The 22336-nt window shown below is 38.7% G+C and overlaps 1 protein-coding gene across 1 annotated transcript in view; it reads left to right on the top strand.

The window, feature by feature from the left end:
• LOC121417594 overlaps positions 1 to 22336 on the top strand; it is a 41187-nt gene that overhangs the window by 2228 nt on the left and 16623 nt on the right. Inside the window, exons 2-4 of the mRNA XM_041611331.1 lie at positions 326 to 436; positions 954 to 1187; positions 21134 to 21241. Coding sequence (XP_041467265.1) covers positions 326 to 436; positions 954 to 1187; positions 21134 to 21241 — 453 coding nt within the window. The remainder of the gene's footprint in view (positions 1 to 325; positions 437 to 953; positions 1188 to 21133; positions 21242 to 22336) is intronic.

The following is a 22336-nucleotide window of genomic DNA, read 5'->3' as shown; positions in this document are numbered from 1 at the left end:
AGAACAGTGACTTTCAATATTGTGTCATTTTGCAACTTTTGAATTTTGACCTTGCCCCACATTTCAAGGCACTGTACCTCCATGTGAACCATAATCATATCATGTCGGGTATCATTTGAAAGATAATTAAATGCCCTATTTAATGTTTTAAATTATTCATATTAACTAAAACCAAGGACGAACTTTCGATCAAAGTCAGATTTCCAAACTTATTTTTGAGGAGTTAATATTTATATTCCCGCTAAGTTTTGTGACCATATACGGTCTTGGTACTGTTCACTGCTTAAGCTTAGGCATGTAATTTGCATCTATTTTTCTTTCTCAGTTGAGTGTACAGACCGTTGTGATAATGGAGGAATTTGCAGTTCATTGAACAATGTCACTGGATTTATCTGCACATGCGCAGATGAGTACAGTGGTGCAAGATGTGAATCTCGTAAGTTTATTCGAATTTCATAATAGTTTTGAGATCAGACTTTCTTAATAAATTTAGTTTGGACATATGATTTTATCAGGATAAAAATGCCAAGAACTTCCTTGTAAACATGATAAAGAAAAACTAATACGAACAGTTGCATAATAAGCTACTTATTTACAGGCAAATTTTCGTAAAGATTTAAGATCGAGCCGAAATGTGTATGTGTGTGTGTGTGGGGTGCTGATCCAAAAATGTCTGTGTGGGGGGGGGGGTTGCAAACCATGCAAAAATCCCACTCAGATAGTACTTTTTACAAATCTGTACGCGGTTTTGGCTTCCCTTCTGTATAAAGGGTAATACTAGTAACATATCAATATTTTGCAGGACCCACTGGCAGATCAGCTCATTATCATTATAATTATTTATTTATTTATCTATTCATTATCATCACCACAATCATCATTTTTGTTATTAGCTTTTATCAATTGGAGTAACTTCCGACGTTGTGAACATTATTTCGTTTTCTTAATTTAAGGTTCGCGGTATGCAGCACTCATGTTTCTGTGCGACTCAGGAGATAATATGATTTTCGAAGCCAGTGCTGACGAGCTCGAGTTTCATCCGCTTCCCTTGACCAATCTCCGACAACCGGTGGCCGTCGGCTACGACTACGAAGACGACGTCGTTTTCTGGGTCAACGCTGAGGATGGCTCACTTAATCGAGCAAGACGCAATGGATCTGGATATGAACAAATGAATGTCGGTCATGGTATGTACACATGTATTACGTGTAGTAGGCAATGATTAAATCAAGGGTTGTGTGGTCCAGTGGTTAGAGCATTGGACTCATAATCGCAAGGTTTTGAGTTCGAATCCCAACTCTGCCATTGTCTCCACTTTGATAAAAAGGCCCAAGAGTGATATCTGTCGTCTATTACGTCAGCCACTAACTGATTAACCTAGAGGTTAAATGCCCGGGGGGCACTTACATTGACGATTGGATACCATGCGCGACCAAAAAAACACGTAAAAAGGATGTCTTTTTCACGATAGGGCACGTTACGTACGTAACGTGATAAGGGTGTCAAAAACACAAAAATAATGAAAAAAGGGTATCTATTTCGCTAGGAAAATTACGTGTTTAGGGTCGAATTTTCGGGATGATAAAACAAAATTAAAATGTTTTATAAAGGATGTCCTTTTGGGGTCCACCCGCCAGTCATAAGGACCACTGGTCATAATACCCGCTAGTTATAAGGACCGCTAGTCATAATAGTCATAAGGGTCGCTATTCATAAGGGGCTTTGTTCATAGAGGTCGCTAGTCATAATCAAAGATGGGGGTCGCCATTCATAATCAAACATGAGGGTCGCTAGTCATAATAAAGGAAGAGGGTCGCCAGTCATAAGGAGGAAAAAGGTTCGTTGATCATAAGGGTCGCCATTCATAATAGTGGATGAGGGTCGCCAGTCATAATAGTAGAAGGGGTTCGCCAGTCATAATAATGGATGAGGGTCGCCAGTCATAATAGTAGAAGGGGTTCGCCAGTCATAATAATGGATGAGGGTCGCCAGTCATAATAGTAGAAGGGGTTCGCCAGTCATAATAATGGATGAGGGTCGCAAGTCATAATAGTAGACGGGGTTCGCCAGTCATAATAATGGATGAGGGTCGCTATTCATAATAATGGATGGGGATCGCCAGTCATAATAGTGGATGAGGGTCGCCAGTCATAATAGTAGAAGGGGTTCGCCAGTCATAATAATGGATGAGGGTCGCCAGTCATAATAGTAGAAGGGGTTCGCCAGTCATAATAATGGATGAGGGTCGCTATTCATAGTAATGGATGAGGGTCGCCAGTCATAATAGTAGAAGGGGTTCGCCAGTCATAATAATGGATGAGGGTCGCAAGTCATAATAGTAGACGGGGTTCGCCAGTCATAATAATGGATGAGGGTCGCTATTCATAATAATGGATGGGGATCGCCAGTCATAATAGTGGATGAGGGTCGCCAGTCATAATAGTAGAAGGGGTTCGCCAGTCATAATAATGGATGAGGGTCGCCAGTCATAATAATGGATGAGGGTCGCCAGTCATAATAGTAGAAGGGGTTCGCCAGTCATAATAATGGATGAGGGTCGCCAGTCATAATAATGGATGAGGGTCGCTATTCATAATAATGGATGAGGGTCGCCAGTCATAATAATGGATGAGGGTCGCTATTCATAATAATGGATGGGGATCGCCAGTCATAATAGTGGATGAGGGTCACCAGTCATAATAGTAGAAAGGGTTCGCCAGTCATAATAATGGATGAGGGTCGCTATTCATAACAATGAATGAGGGTTGCTATTCATAATAATGGATGAGGGTCGCTATTCATAATAATGGATAGGGATCGCCAGTCATAATAGTGGATGAGGGTCGCCAGTCATAATAGTAGAAGGGGTTCGCCAGTCATAATAGTAGAAGGGGTTCGCCAGTCATAATAGTGGATGAGGGTCGCCAGTCATAATAGTAGAAGGGGTTCGCCAGTCATAATAATGGATGAGGGTCGCCAGTCATAATAGTAGAAGGGGTTCGCCAGTCATAATAATGGATGAGGGTCGCTATTCATAGTAATGGATGAGGGTCGCCAGTCATAATAGTAGAAAGGGGTTCGCCAGTCATAATAATGGATGAGGGTCGCCAGTCATAATAGTAGAAGGGGTTCGCCAGTCATAATAATGGATGAGGGTCGCCAGTCATAATAATGGATGAGGGTCGCCAGTCATAATAGTGGATGAGGGTCGCCAGTCATAATAATGGATGAGGGTCGCCAGTCATAATAGTGGATGAGGGTCGCCAGTCATAATAGTAGAAAGGGTTCGCCAGTCATAATAGTGGATGAGGGTCGCCAGTCATAATAGTAGAAGGGGTTCGCCAGTCATAATAATGGATGAGGGTCGCCAGTCATAATAGTAGAAGGGGTTCGCCAGTCATAATAATGGATGAGGGTCGCTATTCATAGTAATGGATGAGGGTCGCCAGTCATAATAGTAGAAGGGGTTCGTTAGTCATAATAATGGATGAGGGTCGCAAGTCATAATAGTAGACGGGGTTCGCCAGTCATAATAATGGATGAGGGTCGCTATTCATAATAATGGATGGGGATCGCCAGTCATAATAGTGGATGAGGGTCGCCAGTCATAATAGTAGAAGGGGTTCGCCAGTCATAATAATGGATGAGGGTCGCCAGTCATAATAGTAGAAGGGGTTCTCCAGTCATAATAATGGATGAGGGTCGCCAGTCATAATAGTAGAAGGGGTTCGCCAGTCATAATAATGGATGAGGGTCGCCAGTCATAATAATGGATGAGGGTCGCTATTCATAATAATGGATGAGGGTCGCCAGTCATAATAATGGATGAGGGTCGCTATTCATAATAATGGATGGGGATCGCCAGTCATAATAGTGGATGAGGGTCACCAGTCATAATAGTAGAAGGGGTTCGCCAGTCATAATAATGGATGAGGGTCGCTATTCATAACAATGAATGAGGGTTGCTATTCATAATAATGGATGAGGGTCGCTATTCATAATAATGGATAGGGATCGCCAGTCATAATAGTGGATGAGGGTCGCCAGTCATAATAGTAGAAGGGGTTCGCCAGTCATAATAGTAGAAGGGGTTCGCCAGTCATAATAGTAGAAGGGGTTCGCCAGTCATAATAGTGGATGAGGGTCGCCAGTCATAATAGTAGAAGGGGTTCGCCAGTCATAATAGTGGATGAGGGTCGCCAGTCATAATAGTAGAAGGGGTTCGCCAGTCATAATAATGGATGAGGGTCGCCAGTCATAATAGTAGAAGGGGTTCGCCAGTCATAATAATGGATGAGGGTCGCTATTCATAGTAATGGATGAGGGTCGCCAGTCATAATAGTAGAAGGGGTTCGCCAGTCATAATAATGGATGAGGGTCGCAAGTCATAATAGTAGACGGGGTTCGCCAGTCATAATAATGGATGAGGGTCGCTATTCATAATAATGGATGGGGATCGCCAGTCATAATAGTGGATGAGGGTCGCCAGTCATAATAATGGATGAGGGTCGCTATTCATAATAATGGATGAGGGTCGCCAGTCATAATAATGGATGAGGGTCGCTATTCATAATAATGGATGGGGATCGCCAGTCATAATAGTGGATGAGGGTCACCAGTCATAATAGTAGAAAGGGTTCGCCAGTCATAATAATGGATGAGGGTCGCTATTCATAACAATGAATGAGGGTTGCTATTCATAATAATGGATGAGGGTCGCTATTCATAATAATGGATAGGGATCGCCAGTCATAATAGTGGATGAGGGTCGCCAGTCATAATAGTAGAAGGGGTTCGCCAGTCATAATAGTAGAAGGGGTTCGCCAGTCATAATAGTGGATGAGGGTCGCCAGTCATAATAGTAGAAGGGGTTCGCCAGTCATAATAATGGATGAGGGTCGCCAGTCATAATAGTAGAAGGGGTTCGCCAGTCATAATAATGGATGAGGGTCGCTATTCATAGTAATGGATGAGGGTCGCCAGTCATAATAGTAGAAGGGGTTCGCCAGTCATAATAATGGATGAGGGTCGCAAGTCATAATAGTAGACGGGGTTCGCCAGTCATAATAATGGATGAGGGTCGCTATTCATAATAATGGATGGGGATCGCCAGTCATAATAGTGGATGAGGGTCGCCAGTCATAATAGTAGAAGGGGTTCGCCAGTCATAATAATGGATGAGGGTCGCCAGTCATAATAGTAGAAGGGGTTCGCCAGTCATAATAATGGATGAGGGTCGCTATTCATAATAATGGATGGGGATCGCCAGTCATAATAATGGATGAGGGTCGCCAGTCATAATAGTAGAAGGGGATCGCCAGTCATAATAGTGGATGAGGGTCGCCAGTCATAATAGTAGAAGGGGTTCGCCAGTCATAATAATAGATGGGGATCGCCAGTCATAATAGTAGAAGGGGTTCGCCAGTCATAATAATGGATGAGGACAATGGTTTGATAACTTTCACAGTGGCGTACCGTGGGTCACGGCATGGGGGGGGGGCGCCAGCAAAATATTTGAATCACTGAGTGATTGCCAGTTATCATGGTTATACTGACCACAATTAGACCACAAACAGCGAGATTTTAAGAAATATATTTTAGGAATCCACTTAGAGTATGCATATCTCACCATAGTCATCTTATGCAAGTGCTAAGCGCTTGCTGATTTATTAGAATTACATCTGAACACATGAAACACTTTTTGCAGTCATTGCAATTTTGATTATCAAACGCATCTGACAAATATTGCGAGCGCGAAGCGCGAGTTGAAAATTTAAATAATATAGACCTATAGTGGGGCATTCTAAGGTTTCTTTGTAGAAATTAACTAGGACCATATACGTATTTCATTAACCAAATCATGCGAGCGAGAGCTGAATTTTTTGTTATTCAGATTAGGAGAAGGGATATTTTAAAGACAGATTTTAGAAATTCATGAAGAGCTGTCATATCTCACCAATCCACTAAAGCGAACGTAATAATGGAAGGAAATGTTTCATAGATACGAAGACCTTAACATGGGGCAATCACTTTTTGAGTCATGAAAAAGAAGCTATGTCACTAAATAAAACAGTGATAACTCAAGTGCTAGGAAACATATTTGGTTTATATTGACTTGAAAACGGGATGTTTTAGTACAACAGGATTATATATCTCGTGAAACAGACAATGCGAGCACCAGGAACAATGAAGACGTAGGCCCTGGGCAAATTATGTTTCATAAAGGTATGATTATAATGTTTCTTATGTAATGTAACAATTATCATATAATATAACATTATAATGAATAATATTTTCCTCTTCACCGCTACGTTTCTCTTCCATTCTCCCTCTTTTCTCATTTTCCCCGTTTGTTTTTTTGTTCAGCTGATTGGAGGGGGGGGACCTGCCCCCATGCCCCCCTTAGTTACGCCACTGTGTGTCCATACGGCAACCCCCTCCAATATTATCTTTTTTTATCCCATCATGATGATGGTTTAATGGATTTATTATATGTTTCAATTTTTTTGACATTCCATCTTAATCCCTTCCCAAAGACCCAACATTGATGAATTTGAAGAAACCGGGGTTTCTCTTCAATGACATAAGTATTTCGTTTGGAAGTGGTGAACTGGCTCTTTATTTGCATTTTATGATTAAATAATATTGTTTTATTTGTTTAGCGGTATTTTAGGAAGAATTTTCACCAATAGAACAATTATCTCTTGTGATATTTTTTTCATTTCTTTCGTAGAAAGTGTGTGTATGTGTGTGTGTGTGGGGGGTGTTTGTTCGGGCCATCTCCCCCTCCTTGAAGGGGGGGGGGTATATCCCCATCCCCCGGGATTTACGCCAGTGCTGCTGCATGTTTGTAATATTTTTGCTGATTATGTAATTGTGTACATTTCCGATTCTCTATCTGGATGAGCGTGGGTCTAGTATTCTTCTGTATTCTATTCTTCAATAATCAAGCAGTCTTATTTATATCATTAGTTTTGGGGTGTAACAATTCAAGGTGGGGGATGTTAACTTGTTCTGATTGGTCTATAGGTAACTGTCTATCAAACTTTCTCTGGTATAAGGGGTGTGGTGATGCTCTGTGCAAGTGACTCGGGCTGGAAGTGTGAGTCCTACTTCTTCCTTGAAGTTAGCTGACATCACTGGAGGTTGGTCATTAATGGTCAAGGTTTAGGATTTAAATGGCATTGGGGTTTTTGGATTCTTAGATGACATTGGGGGAGTTTGTAAACAAGTGAATGTGAATGACTGAAAGGATAACAGGAACTTAAATACATACTACATAAAATACTACATAACAATTCAATGCGATTTACAGGTATGTTTACATGAAATTGATAAGTGGTATATAAACAATTGTTTAAAGATCAATGTTACTAGAATAAGTATTATGCTTATTTCAACTCGTTATTAAAAAAACAAAGGAAAATTTTATATAAAGCTTAATGGCAACTCAAACAAGTTAATTCTGTAAGATATTTAGGTGTTGAAGTTAATAATAATCTCATATGAAATGTTCATGTCAAACATCTATGTAGATCAATAAGTTAAATGCTTTACGACATTTAAGTAAAACTCTTAAACCAGACTTACATAATACTTTATTGAAAAAAATAATCAGTCATGTATAGATCATGCTCGTTCCGTTTGGGGTAATTGTTCATTGAAAAACAGGGAACTTAATAGACTGCAAAGGCGAGCGGCACGTATTGTAATGAAAGAATATGATTTTCTATTAGTTGTACAGATTTAACTGAAATTGTGACAATCTTTTGATACAAGGAGGGATTTTTTTATGTATTTTAGCTTCTACCAATGTATATATGGACTTGCCCCTATTAGACTCTGTAATGATATTGAACTATTTACTGATAGACATGGATACACGTAATGCTGATTCACTGAATGCTGTATTACCTATAAGCCAAATATTGAAAGTTTCAAGCAATCCTTTAAATTTAGTGCAATAAAGACATGGAACTCCTTGTCAAATGAACTCCAGAATATTTCTAACCTCCTACATTTCAAGAGGTCGTACAAAAACAAGTATTTTTAAATTAACAGTAGACTGACCTTTTATCCATATTTTATTGTATACTTAACTGTCTAGTTAATTCTGTATTATGCTGTTGTACTCCTTTCTTTCCCCTCTCTCTCTCTCTCTTTCTCTCTCTCTCTCTCTACTTCTGCCATATACTAAACCACACTATTTCTCTTCCTGCTCTCTCTATTTTTTGCAACTTTTATTTTAAATTAAGCATATTCAGTATTTTAACTTAATTAAGTTTGTATGCATTTTTATTGTTATTTCATATTCTTGATGTAACAGGACCGTGTTGAAAAACAGTGTTTTATTTGAACATTTTATCCTGTATAAAGATGTTTTAATAAATGATTAAATAAATAAATCTATAAGAAATTTTTAACGTTAAGTCAACATTTTTCTTGCGACTTGACCTTCAATATCTTGAAATGTAATATTACTTTTCCTTGATATTCTGACTGACCCAGGAAACCGGGACCATGAGAGGCTCAATCCCTCCCCTTGCCGTCCTTTTCAATAAACCAGTACAATGTTAACCCCCCCCCCCACAAACACACACAAACATTTCGAACTTACCTAACCCGAGTCCCCCCTCCCAATTCGAAACCATACCGCAGTCAATTTCAAAACAGCAAGTCGCCAAAGGAGAATGCATAATCATTATGGCTGGATAGGCCTATCTCATCTTATCCCAAATAATTTGATATCATAATTAATTGAGATATATATATGTTAACGTTTGGATTTGAATAATCTGCAGGGAGTCTTTTCCTTGCAGTGATACATTTTGAGATTGCGCCAAAGTTATTAAGAAATGATTCCAATAAATAAATCCTATTATATCTGGCGACCCTCATCCATTATTATGACTTGCGACCCTCATCTATTATTATGACTGGCGAACCCTTTCTACTATTATGAATAGCGACCCTTATCTACCATTATGACTGGCGAACCCCTTCTACTATTATGACTGGCGACCCTCATCCATTATTATGACTGGCGAACCCTTTGTTCTATTATGAATAGCGACCTTCATCCACTATTATGACTGGCGAACCCCTTCTACCATTATGACTGACGACCCTCATCCATTGTTATGACTGGCGACCCTCATCCATTATTATGACTGACGACCCTCATCCATTATTATGACTGGCGAACCCCTTCTACTATTATGACTGGCGACCCTCTTCCATTATTATGACTGGCGAACCCCATCTACTATTATGACTGGCGACCCTCATCCATTATTATGACTGGCGAACCCCTTCTACTATTATGACTGGCGACCCTCATCTATCATTATGACTGGCGAACCCTTTCTACTATTATGAATAGGGACCCTCATCTACCATTATGACTGGCGAACCCCTTCTACTATTATGACTGGCGACCCTCATCTATCATTATGACTGGCGAACCCTTTCTACTATTATGAATAGCGACCCTCATCTACCATTATGACTGGCGAACCCCTTCTACTATTATGACTGGCGATCCCCATCCATTATTATGAATAGCGACCCTCATCCATTATTATTACTGGCGACCCTCATCCATTATTATGAATAGCGACCCTCATCCATTATTATGAATAGCGACCCTCATCCATTATTATGACTGGCGAACCCTTTCTACTATTATGACTGGCGACCCTCATCCACTATTATGACTGGTGACCCTCATCCATTATTATGACTGGCGAACCCCTTCTACTTTTATGACTGGCGACCCTCATCCATTATTATGACTGGCGAACCCCTTCTACTATTATGACTGGCGACCCTCATCCACTATTATGACTGGCGAACCCCTTCTACTATTATGACTGGCGACCCTCATCCATTATTATGACTGGCGAACCCCTTCTACTATTATGACTGGCGACCCTCATCCATTATTATGACTGGCGAACCCCTTCTACTATTATGACTGGCGACCCTCATCCATTATTATGACTGGCGAACCCCTTCTACTATTATGACTGGCGACCCTCATCCACTATTATGACTGGCGATCCCCATCCATTATTATGAATAGCGACCCTCATCCATTATTATGACTGGCGACCCTCATCCATTATTATGAATAGCGACCCTCATCCACTATTATGACTGGCGACCCTCATCTATCATTATGACTGGCGAACCCTTTACTATTATGAATAGCGACCCTCATCTACCATTATGACTGGCGAACCCCTTCTGCTATTATGACTGGCGACCCTCATCTATCATTATGACTGGCGAACCCTTTCTACTATTATGAATAGCGACCCTTATCTACCATTATGACTGGTGAACCCCTTCTACTATTATGACTGGCGACCCTCATCTATTATTATGACTAGCGACCCTCATCCATTATTATGACTGGCGAACCCCTTCTACTATTATGAATAGCGACCCTCATCCACTATTATGACTGGCGACCCTCATCTATCATTATGACTGGCGAACCCCTTCTACTATTATGAATAGCGACCCTCATCCACTATTATGACTGGCGACCCTCATCTATCATTATGACTGGCGAACCCTTTCTACTATTATGAATAGCGACCCTCATCTACCATTATGACTGGCGAACCCCTTCTGCTATTATGACTGGCGACCCTCATCTATCATTATGACTGGCGAACCCTTTCTACTATTATGAATAGCGACCCTTATCTACCATTATGACTGGCGAACCCCTTCTACTATTATGACTGGCGACCCTCATCCATTATTATGACTGGCGAACCCTTTGTTCTATTATGAATAGCGACCTTCATCCACTATTATGACTGGCGAACCCCTTCTACCATTATGACTGGCGACCCTCATCCATTGTTATGACTGGCGACCCTCATCCATTATTATGACTGACGACCCTCATCCATTATTATGACTGGCGAACCCCTTCTACTATTATGACTGGCGACCCTCTTCCACTATTATGACTGGCGACCCTCATCCATTATTATGAATAGCGACCCTCACCCATTATTATGACTGGCGAACCCCTTCTACTATTATGACTGGCGACCCTCATCCAGTATTATGACTGGCGAACCCCATCTACTATTATGACTGGCGACCCTCATCCATTATTATGACTGGCGAACCCCTTCTACTATTATGACTGGCGACCCTCATCTATCATTATGACTGGCGAACCCTTTCTACTATTATGAATAGGGACCCTCATCTACCATTATGACTGGCGAACCCCTTCTACTATTATGACTGGCGACCCTCATCTATCATTATGACTGGCGAACCCCTGCTACTATTATGAATAGCGACCCTCATCCACTATTATGACTGGCGAACCTCATCTATTATTATGACTAGCGACCCTCATCCATTATTATGACTGGCGAACCCCTTCTACTATTATGAATAGCGACCCTCATCCACTATTATGACTGGCGACCCTCATCTATCATTATGACTGGCGAACCCTTTCTACTATTATGAATAGCGACCCTTATCTACCATTATGACTAGCGAACCCCTTCTACTATTATGACTGGCGACCCTCATCTATCATTATGACTGGCGAACCCCTTCTCCTATTATGACTGGCGACCCTCATCCATTATTATGACTGGCGACCCTCATCCATTATTATGACTGGCGACCCTCATCCATTATTATGACTGGCGAACCCCTTCTACCATTATGACTGGCGACCCTCATCCCCTATTATGACTGGCGACCCTTATGATCAATGTAGCCTCTTCCTTTTTATGACTAGCGACCCTCATCTAGTATTATGAATTCCGACCCTCATTGTTGATTATGACTGGCGATCCTTATGATCAATTACCCTTATGGTCCATTATGAATAGCAACCCTTATCTTGCATTATGAAAATCGGACCTTATGACCCATGGTCCTTATGACCTTATGACTAGCGACCCCTTTTGCCTATTATGACTAGCGAGCTTTTGGGTATAGGATTTTACACGTTATGACTAGCGGTCCTTATGACCAGTTAGTATTATGACTTATGGTCCTTATGACTGACGGGCTTATCCCGTCCTTTTTGCCCCAACACCTTCGTGTTTAGAGTCCGATTTGCGCGAGGTGTAGAAGGTGGGGTCGTACTAAACCAAATAAAGTAAAGCCGACGACCGAAGGACCCGTAACAATAAAACATTCCTGTACTTGTTTAGGGGTTCATTTCAGGGAATATATGCCAAGAGTAAAGTTTTGTTTCTAATACTTGTTAAGGGTAGGGTTTCACACGCCAATACTTGTTAAGGGGTGCATTTTCAGAATATGGAAATTACGTGTTTAGGGTGCTTTTCGAGACCCCATGGTCGCGCATGGTATCCACTTGTGAATGGAAGTGCCCCCCCCCCCCGGGTTAAATGTTTCCAAGGTAATTGGTTATATACAAGCTTGGCGTTTACCAACCAAAAATGTTGTCCTGCCGAGTTCCTACGGGAGTTACCAGAAACAGAAACAAAGGTCTGCCGCAATTTTCCGTCAGTGTGCACCCACGCGAGAGGAAGTGGGAATGACGATATAATAGGGTTTATTTAGCTAGACTACGCCTCATGAATATTTATGGCGCGAAACATGTACGAACATGTTCGATCTGCTCTCGCGTCGGGTGCACAAGTACTGACAAAAAAATCGTAATCCGGCCTCGAGGCCAGGTTTTGCCAGCCTTGGTCTCGACCTCTTGACCCTGAAGTACCGGCCTCGTCTACATCATCCCTAATCGTAGTGTTACAGATGAAGTGAATGGACCCATTATTTTAAAGAAAATTGCAACGCCTCAAGTGTGACGTACCGTGGCAAAACAGGACAACATTAGGCTTGCAATGGGTGTGGTTTTGAATTCTAATATGGTCATGAAAGTATTCCAACATTTTCGAATTTTTTGAAAATAATCGAGACAAGACTTTCAATAATACAAGTCGAAGAGGTCTATAGCCTCATTCCGAATCTCCCAAACTGGAAGTGTATATAAATTGTGTGCGGTCAAACCAAGATTCGATTTTTAACTCAAAATTAATATCGGTATTCTCAAAATTATATTTTTCGTCGATTCAAAGGTATAATTGATCTAGCAATCCATGTCCCAACAAGACGCATCGCGTGGATCAACGCTGAAAGAACTTTATCAGGCCTTTTTCACTACTCATCTGGACTCCAAGAAAGATTTTTTACTGGCAAAAACATTTCAACTATTGCTTCTCATCCAAATGGGTAATTCATAAAATCATGGATTTTAAGGAATTTTGTTTCATTTATTTCTTATTTAATCGACAAATCTGCCTTAATTCTGTAATAATTTATTTCGGTTTTTTTATATAATTTTTTCGTCTAATTGGTTAAGAAAATAATATGGTTTCCTTTTAATTTAATCCTTTTCGTATAGGAATTGATGATTTTGAGATAAAAATATAATAATGAAAATAATAGTAATAATAATTTGATTTATGTAGCGCTTTTTCGAGAGGATACATGTATATCTGTTGTCTGCACATCTGATTATATTAGTGTATGTGTATAGTGTAGTGTCACAAATCTAAGTGGAATGTTATTTCTTTAATCACACAGGAATTTCATTATCGTAGACCGGTCTTCAACAATAGATATCCACACCCTTGACAATTCTTTTAACATAGTCACGATTAGGAAAGTGTATGTGCTTGCCTCGGCCAGGAGTGTAGCTTTTGACAGACAAGGTGATCGAATTTATAGTATCCAATCTTTATTATTCAAACATGGCAATAAATGAACAGAACTTCCTATGAAAGAAACGGAAAAACATAATTAAGGGAGGAACAAAATTAATGAATAGAATTGAGGAAAAACAGTACATCTTTTTTGTAGCCCTTACCTCCCAAATGTGTGCTTCAATTCCAATAAAAATCGCGTTGCATTCACAGAGTGGGCTACACATTAGGATACATTTTCTTTATATCCTACATTAAAAAAAACTATAGTGATTGGTTCAAGAAGCATCATGTGACCAAACATACATGTATTCAAAACAAAAAAAATAAAATAAGCCGCCATAAATAATTCACGAGGCTTATGATTTTTTATATTACATCCCTCTCATGAATATTCATAGGTATTCTCGACAAAGGATTGGTCAATTCGTGGTCATGCGACAAAGTATTTCAATACTTAGGAAAACACATAGCTGCAAATAGCTCCGTATAGTTTTCTCCTAGCTCCGTATATTTTTCGATATACTTTCATGGGGAGAACTGTTCATGCTCGAGCTCGATGATTCTCTCAACCTCAACGTTGAAATGCGCATGCTCCCTGACTTCACCGGATTCAAATCCGTATACTAGTCCAGGATAGAAGGGGCGTAACCTTGTTTTTTTATATATACAATATTTTTTAATGGTTTCTTGTCAATTCGAGGGTGCTGAATACGAATCTGAATGATGCCACTCATGTAACCTTGAGCATTTTCCGCAAATTGGCAAAATCCAATATGGCCGCCAAAATATGCAAATTACCCATAAAAATCCTAAAATTGTCCGCACATTTGCTACGAAATGCATGAAATTGTGTGGCAGGAGTGAGATACTCTCTGAAAAATTAATTTTTGACAAAATATTTATTTTCCTCATATTCAAAATGGCCGCCAAAGTCCATTGTATACTCTATTATGTACAATATAAAGAGGGAAAACTAGCTTTCGCAAAAGTGAGCACTAAACTGCAAAAAATCGCGATGTATGAACGAAGTGATATATGCAAATCATTATTACTAACGAGATATATCATTCATTATATCATAAATGGGAAGATTTCTGTATTTTGATATCTAAAATGGCCGCCACTGGCCCAAACAGTATTGCGTACAATGGCAATGGGGGCCAAAAAATTCACAAGAGTGATCACTAAAATGCATATTATTAAGATTACACGAGTGGAATACTGACTAAAAACATAACTGTTAACGAAATATATCATTTATATGCCATGTATGTGATGAATGTTGTATTTTGATTTTCAAAATGGCTGCCAAAGGCCCTAAAAGTATTATGCACACAATGAGAAAGAGGGGCAAAGAAATCACAAGAGTGATCACTAAAATGCATATATATGTGATAAATTAATGGGATACTGTTTAAAAACATATTTTCTAACGAAATATATCATTCAGGTTTAAAGTTTGTGTTAAATACTGTAGTTTTACTTTCAAAATGGCCACCATAGACATTAACAGTATTATGCACAATGCAAAGTGGGAAACCAATATGAGCACCATAAATGCAAGTATTAGTGATCTATGAGTAGAATATTGTCCGAAAGCATAATTTATATTAAGAGATATCATTTATTCTGCCAGTTAGGTGATGAATACTGTTATTGGAAAGTCAAAATGGCCGATACAGGCCCTTATGATATTATGCACAATGTGAATGGGAACAAATTATTTCAACAGAATTTGGCTTTGCTTGGCCAAATGGTGATGTATGAGTGAAATATCGTCTGAAAACACGATTTATAACAAAATATATCATCTCTTATGTAATTTAGGTGATAAATACTGTATTTCAACATTCAAAATGGCTGCCATATGCTCTTTTTTGAACATTATTTGTCTACACTCAAATTGTATATTATACGATAAGGGCCTATGGTGGCCATTTTCAATTTAAAAATGCAGTGTTTATCACCTTAAATACACGACATTATGATATATCTTGTTAGAAACCATGGTTTTAGACAACATTTCACCCTTGCATCAGAATTCACAATTATAGGCAATATTTAGAGTCAAACAAAGCCAAATTATGTCAAAATTATATGTCCAATGTTACAATGTACATAATACTTTTAGGACCTATGGCAGCCATTTTGGATTTCAAAGTACAGCATTTATTACCTCCACAACCAATATGTGATGTATTTAGTTAGAAATCATGTTTAAGACAATATTTCTACTCGTATATCACAGTCATATGCATTTTATGATTCTCACTCTTGTGAAAATTAGTTTCTCTATTCGCATTGTACGTAATAAATATAGGGATTATGGCGGCCATTTTGAATGTCAAAATACAGCATTTATCACATAAATGGCATATTAACAGTGATGTTTTTAGTCAGTATTCCACTAGTTTATCTTAATTATATGCATTTTAGTGCTCACTCTTGTCACTTTTTTGCCCCGGCCATTGCCCTTGTACATAATACTCTTTATGCCACTGGTGGCCATTTTGAATGTTGAAATACAGTATTTATCACCTAAATTACATAAGATATGATATATTCTGTTATAAATCATGTTTTCAGACGATATTTTACTCATACATCACCATCTGGCCGGCTCGGTGTAAAAATGGCAGAGGTAATAATGGCAGAGGTAAAAATGGCAGAGATAAAAATGGCAGAGGTAATAATGGCAGAGGTAAAATTGGCAGAGGTAATAATGGCAGAGGTAAAAATGGCAGAGGTAATAATGGCAGAGGTAAAAATGGCAGAGGTAATAATGGCAGAGGTAAAATGGCAGAGGTCATAATGGGAGAGGTAAAAATGACAGCTCTAGGTAAAATATGGCCAGCCTCAAACCCCGATGCAATGAATTGTCAAAAAGCCCCCGCATGTACATAGATTAAATTAGAAGTGCATGTCACGGTTAGGCATTTCATCATATCATTATGTCTTTATCGGCCTAACAATGCTATTTACGAATTCGTTGGAAGTGTACCGTGAAGGCTTTTTAAAAAGAAATCAAACGACAAATATTTTTTCATTCAATTCATCAGGAGCAAAATGAAACTGCACTATTCTCATTCTTCTTTTTTTATAACATTACTTTTTGTCTAGCTGTTTTTTTTTTAATCTAAAGTTTTGCCAGGTTTACCGTTACAAAAAGGAGGAAGAGTAGACATAAGAGAGGTGGAGAGACAGAGAGGGTTAGGGTGGGAAAAGAACATAGCGGGAAAAGCTTAGACCTTGAAATTGTCACGAATGATTGTGGTTGAATATTATGTCCTTATTTGTAATGTCGTCTGTACTATTCTTTTTAAATATTTGAATGACAATAAGAATGCGTTCCCAGGCTTGGCACTGAATACGTAACTGATTATGAAAATCAATAATAATCTTGACTGGTAAACCAATTTGGGGTCGATCGAGGGGGACCGTCTGGTTCAGATTCTTTGCATAAAAGAAGACCCTGAACCTTCTTTACCATTGCATCCAATATGATATAGACGGCTTGATGGTCATAACCCTTGGAAGCGGAAGTGCTGTTGGGTATTTTGTACACCATAAGCAGCACCCTCTTGGTAATTAGCTTGGTATGCTAAAAAAATTGTTTATTATCTGATTGTTATTATTTTTGTTGTAATTCTTTTTCTGAGTCAAAGAACTTCACTTAGTTGAAATAATTGTTTAAGTCATATTCCCCCTTAACCAAATCCCCTTTGATTTTAGAGTGAAAACTTTTTTCTTCTCGGCTTTGTAACAAACCAGCACCCCATATCTCTTTCATTTTTGCTAATGCCATCTTTACCTTTGCCATTTTCAACTCCGCCATTTTTTACACTGTTAGAAAATTCATACTTTAAAAAAAAAAAATCCTGCAACAGAGTCTGGAGAACACCTGTAATCTTACTGCACTGTGTAATCCTACATGCATGCATTTGTATAAACTTACAGAAAATTGGTATTTTGTGCATGTACCCTTACAAATTTATTGTAATGAAACTGTTTTCCCCTTTTTAAAACATATCTGTTCTGTAAAATTGTAGAAAAATTGTGGAAAACCCTCCTGTTATTATAATCTTCTTAATCATTTTTTTTTTCAGTAAAACCTGTTTTTTAGATTTCTTCTGTAGAATCTACTGTTTTTTCTAATAGTGTACCTCGGCACTTTTACCTCTGTTATTGTCACGTCTTCCATTTTTACCTCTTGTCATTTATGCCTCTGCTCTTTTTATATCTGCTGTTCTTACCTCTGCCATTTTTACCTCTGCCATTATTACCTCTGCCATTTTTACCTCTGCCAATTTTTACCTCTGCCATTATTACCTCTGCCATTTTTACTTCTGCCATTTTTACCTCAGTATCTGCCATTTTTACCTCTGCCATTTTTACCTGGCACCATCTGGCCAAGCAAAGCCGAATTGTGCTGAAACAATTTGTTACCATTCACATTGTGCATAATATCGTAAGGGCCTGTAGCGGCCATTTTGACTTTCCAATAACAGTATTTATCACCTAACTGGCAGAATAAATGATATCTCTTAACTGCTTAATAGAAATTATGCTTTCAGACAATATTTTACTCATAGATCACTAATACCTGCATTTATGGTGCTCACTCCTGTGAATATTGGTTTCCCACTTTGCATTGTGCATAATACTGTTAATGTCTCTGGCGACCATTTTGAAAGTAAAAATACAGTATTTAACACACACTTTAAACCTGAATAAAATATTTCGTTTGAAAATATGTTTTTAAACAGTATCTTATTAATTTATCACATATATATGCATTTTAGTGATTACTCTTGTGATTTCTTTGCCCCACATTCTAATTGTGGATAATACTTTTAGGGCCTTTGGCAGTCATTTTCAATATTAAAATACAAAATTCATCACATACATGACATATTAATAATATATTTCGTTAACAATTATGTTTTTAGTCAATATTCCACACGTTTAATCTTAATAATGTGCATTTCTGTGATCACTCTTGTGATTTTTTTCGGCCCCCATTGCCATTGTACGCAATACTGTTTGGGCCAGTGGCTGCCATTTTAGATATCAAAATACAGAAATGCATTTATGACATAATAAATGATATGTCTCGTTAGTAATGATGATTTGCATATATTACTTCGTTCATACATCGCAATTTTTGCGAATTTTTGTGAAAATTGGTTTTCCCTATTTATTTGTACATAATAGAGTATACAATGGACTATGGCGGCCATTTTGAATATCAGGAAAATAAATAATTTGTTAACAATTATTTTTTCAGAGTGTATTTTACTCTTGCCACACGCTTTCATGCATTCCATAGCCAATGTGCGGACAATTTTAGGATTTTCATGGGTAATATGCATATTTTGGCGGCCATATTGGATTTTGCCGATTTGCGGAAAATGCTCAAGGTTACACGAGCGGCATCATCCAGATTCGTAATCAGCACCCTCGAATTGACAAGAAACCATCAAAAATTATTGTATATATAAAGAAACAAGGTTTGGTCAAGTTTCTATGGGGCCTATCCTAGACTATACCGCTTATCCGCGAAATGAATAAATGTATTATGAAATAAAAACATTCGCTCAAATTACGTACCGACAACCTAAAAAGTCAGTGTGGAATTGGGTCTAGATTATCATGTAGAAAATTTATTTTCATTCATTCACACAGGATTATTCGATTAGTGTTTATAATTAGAGTCCATGTACCTAACAAGGTGAGTCACGATCCAAATACCGCTATACTACTGTGGCCTGCGCGTTTACAATTTTGAGTGCAACTGCGGACGTACGGCAAGCGTTTTAACATTTATTCACATTTTCTGATATCTTGATATCAAGAACTCATTTCAATCTACTGATCAGTTGATAGTGATAACGCTTCGCAGTGTTGTAGTCAAGGCTCAAACTTCCAAGGCCAAGGCTTCCAATACCCAAGGCCAAGGCTTCAATACCACAGGCCAAGGCATCGAAACCCAAGGCAAGGCCAAGCTAACAATGCTTAGGCCATGCTTCCAGAAGGAAAAACCAGTTAGACCACTATAATTTTAACTGGTAACTCTGGTTTACTGGTCTAACTGGTCCAGGCAAAATTTTACTGGTCCAGTTAAAAATCAAACTGGTCTTGAATTTTATACTGGTCTTGTTTCTGGTGGTTGTTACTGGTCTCACTGGTCTTTATACTGGTCTCACTGGTCCTCTAACTGGTCAAACTGGTCCTCGTACTGGTCTTACTGGTCCAGTGAAATGTGATGGAAAAGATGGTTAGTAAATTAATCTTTCTGCTGTTATTTTGAATGTGATGTATGAAATTACACATTTTCATTGTGAATTAGTTCACACACTTATTTTGAAGGTTTTTAAACAACAATGAGTGCTATTGCAAGGATATTCCATAATAAATCCTGATTTTTCTTTAAAAACAGGAAATATGCAAATGAGGTAAACCACGTGATCAGCATCATCAGAATTACTGGTATTACTGGTCTTGACCAGTTTAATTTCAAACATTGAATTACTTTAGACCAGTTGACTATATCATAGGAATACATCTTGCTTTGATCTTAATCATAATTAGAGGAAATAATTATTTTAATGATAATATTAATACTTGGTAATTATGATAATGTTAATAATAATAATAATTACAATATCAATAACAATAAAAACATTAATAAGAATGATTACAACAATGATCATAATAACAATAATTGTGATAACTATATTAGCAATGATGATAACAATGATAAATGTTAACGACAATAACTTTCTCTGAATTACAAGATTCATTTTTTTCATAATTTGTTAAATGATCTGACTTGAAATAAAGTCATTATTTATTTGACCAGTAAACAGAATGCAATTGTTTGAACTGGTCTCCAGTTCATTTTTACTGGTCCAGTTAAAAATCAACTGGTCCAGTAAACATATACTGGAAACTAGTAAAAATCTATACTGGAAACCATTTATTGGACCAGTAACTCCAGTTTAATGAAAAACAATTTAACTGGTAATACTAATTGCTTCAACTGGAATGCAATTGTTGGAATTGGTCTCCAGTTAATTTTTACTGGTCCAGTTAAAAATCAACTGGCCCAGTAAAAATATACTGGAAACCAGTAAAATTCTACTGGAAACCATTAAAAAAATTTACTGGTCATACTGGTTTTTCCTTCTGGGTTAGCCGGCAGACATCACACATGGCAAAATGTATCGCGAGCAGACTGAGCGAGAAAATTTTTTTCACCCTTGTACGTGTGGTCAGTCAGCAGCTTACATCATATCTGGCTAGTAACTCTCTTCTCCCATCTAGGCAATCGGCGTATCGTCAACACTACAGTGTGGAAACTGCCTTACTACGTGTACATAATGACCTTCTTCAATTCCTAGACAATGGGAACGAGGCTCTGCTCATCCTTCTTGATCTTACGGCTGCTTTCGATACGGTCGCCTATGAGATTCTGCTTCCTAGACTGAAATACAGATTTGGAGTGACTGGTATGGCATTGCAGTGGTTCACATCTTACCTGTCTGGAAGAGAGCAGAAAGTGCGCATTCAAGACAACACCTCAGTTTCAACACCACTGCGGTGGGGCGTGCCTCAAGGATCGGTAATCGGTCCGATTCTCTTTATCTGCTACACTACGCCAGTTCAGGACATCATTCAGGCACATGGTTTCTCTACAATGATTTACGCTGACGACACACAACTTATCGTCTCCCTAAAGTCTTCTGAAAGGGAGAATGTTGTAGGGAGACTGGAAATCTGCCTCCAGGAAGTACGGAACTGGATGGTGAGCAATCATCTTACACTTAATGACAGCAAAATGGAGTTGCTTCATGTTTCATCTCCTTTCAGACGAGTGCAGGAGGCTCTCCCTCCTTTGACATCAATGATTGGCCAGGTTCTGCCATCTCCTTCAGTATGTGATCTGGGTGTCATTCTTGATAAGAATGTGAACATGCGCCGACACGTAATATTGTTTGTCGCAAGGCCTCGTTTGCTCTGAGACGTATTGGAATGATTCGGTCATACCTTAGTAAGAATGTGACTGAGATCCTCATTCATGCTTTTGTATCTTCCCTTCTTGATAACTGTAACAGTCTTTTGTACGGAACGCCGGACAAAGATATAGCAAAGCTCCAAAGAATCAAAAATTCAGCCGCAAGACTTGTCTCCAGATCCAAGAAACACAACCACATCACCCCAATCCTCAAAGAACTTCACTGGCTACCTATCAAATCACGAATTCGCTTCAAAGTCCTTCTAATAACATTTAATGCTGTCCATGGTTTTGCCCCTCAATATATTTCTGAACTTGTTTCTCCATACACCCCCTCTAGGACACTTAGATCATCAACTCAACTACTCCTTCAAGTACCCAGACTAAGAACTAAGACGCATGGCGAAACACTACGGTCCTTCTCCTACAGTGCCCCAACCCTTTGGAATTCCCTCCCCAGTACTCTCCGATCACAAAATAATCCTGGACTTTTCAAATCATTTCTTTTTAATGAAGCCTTCAACTAGGCCTTTCCAAATACTTATGCCATACATGTATGTAACTGATTAATGTTGATGTTGCCAATTGT

Source organism: Lytechinus variegatus, chromosome 6 (genome assembly GCF_018143015.1).
Source record: "Lytechinus variegatus isolate NC3 chromosome 6, Lvar_3.0, whole genome shotgun sequence".
NCBI lineage: Eukaryota > Metazoa > Echinodermata > Echinoidea > Temnopleuroida > Toxopneustidae > Lytechinus > Lytechinus variegatus.
Note: the sequence above shows the minus strand (reverse complement) of the source record. Positions and strands in the feature narration are given on the sequence as shown.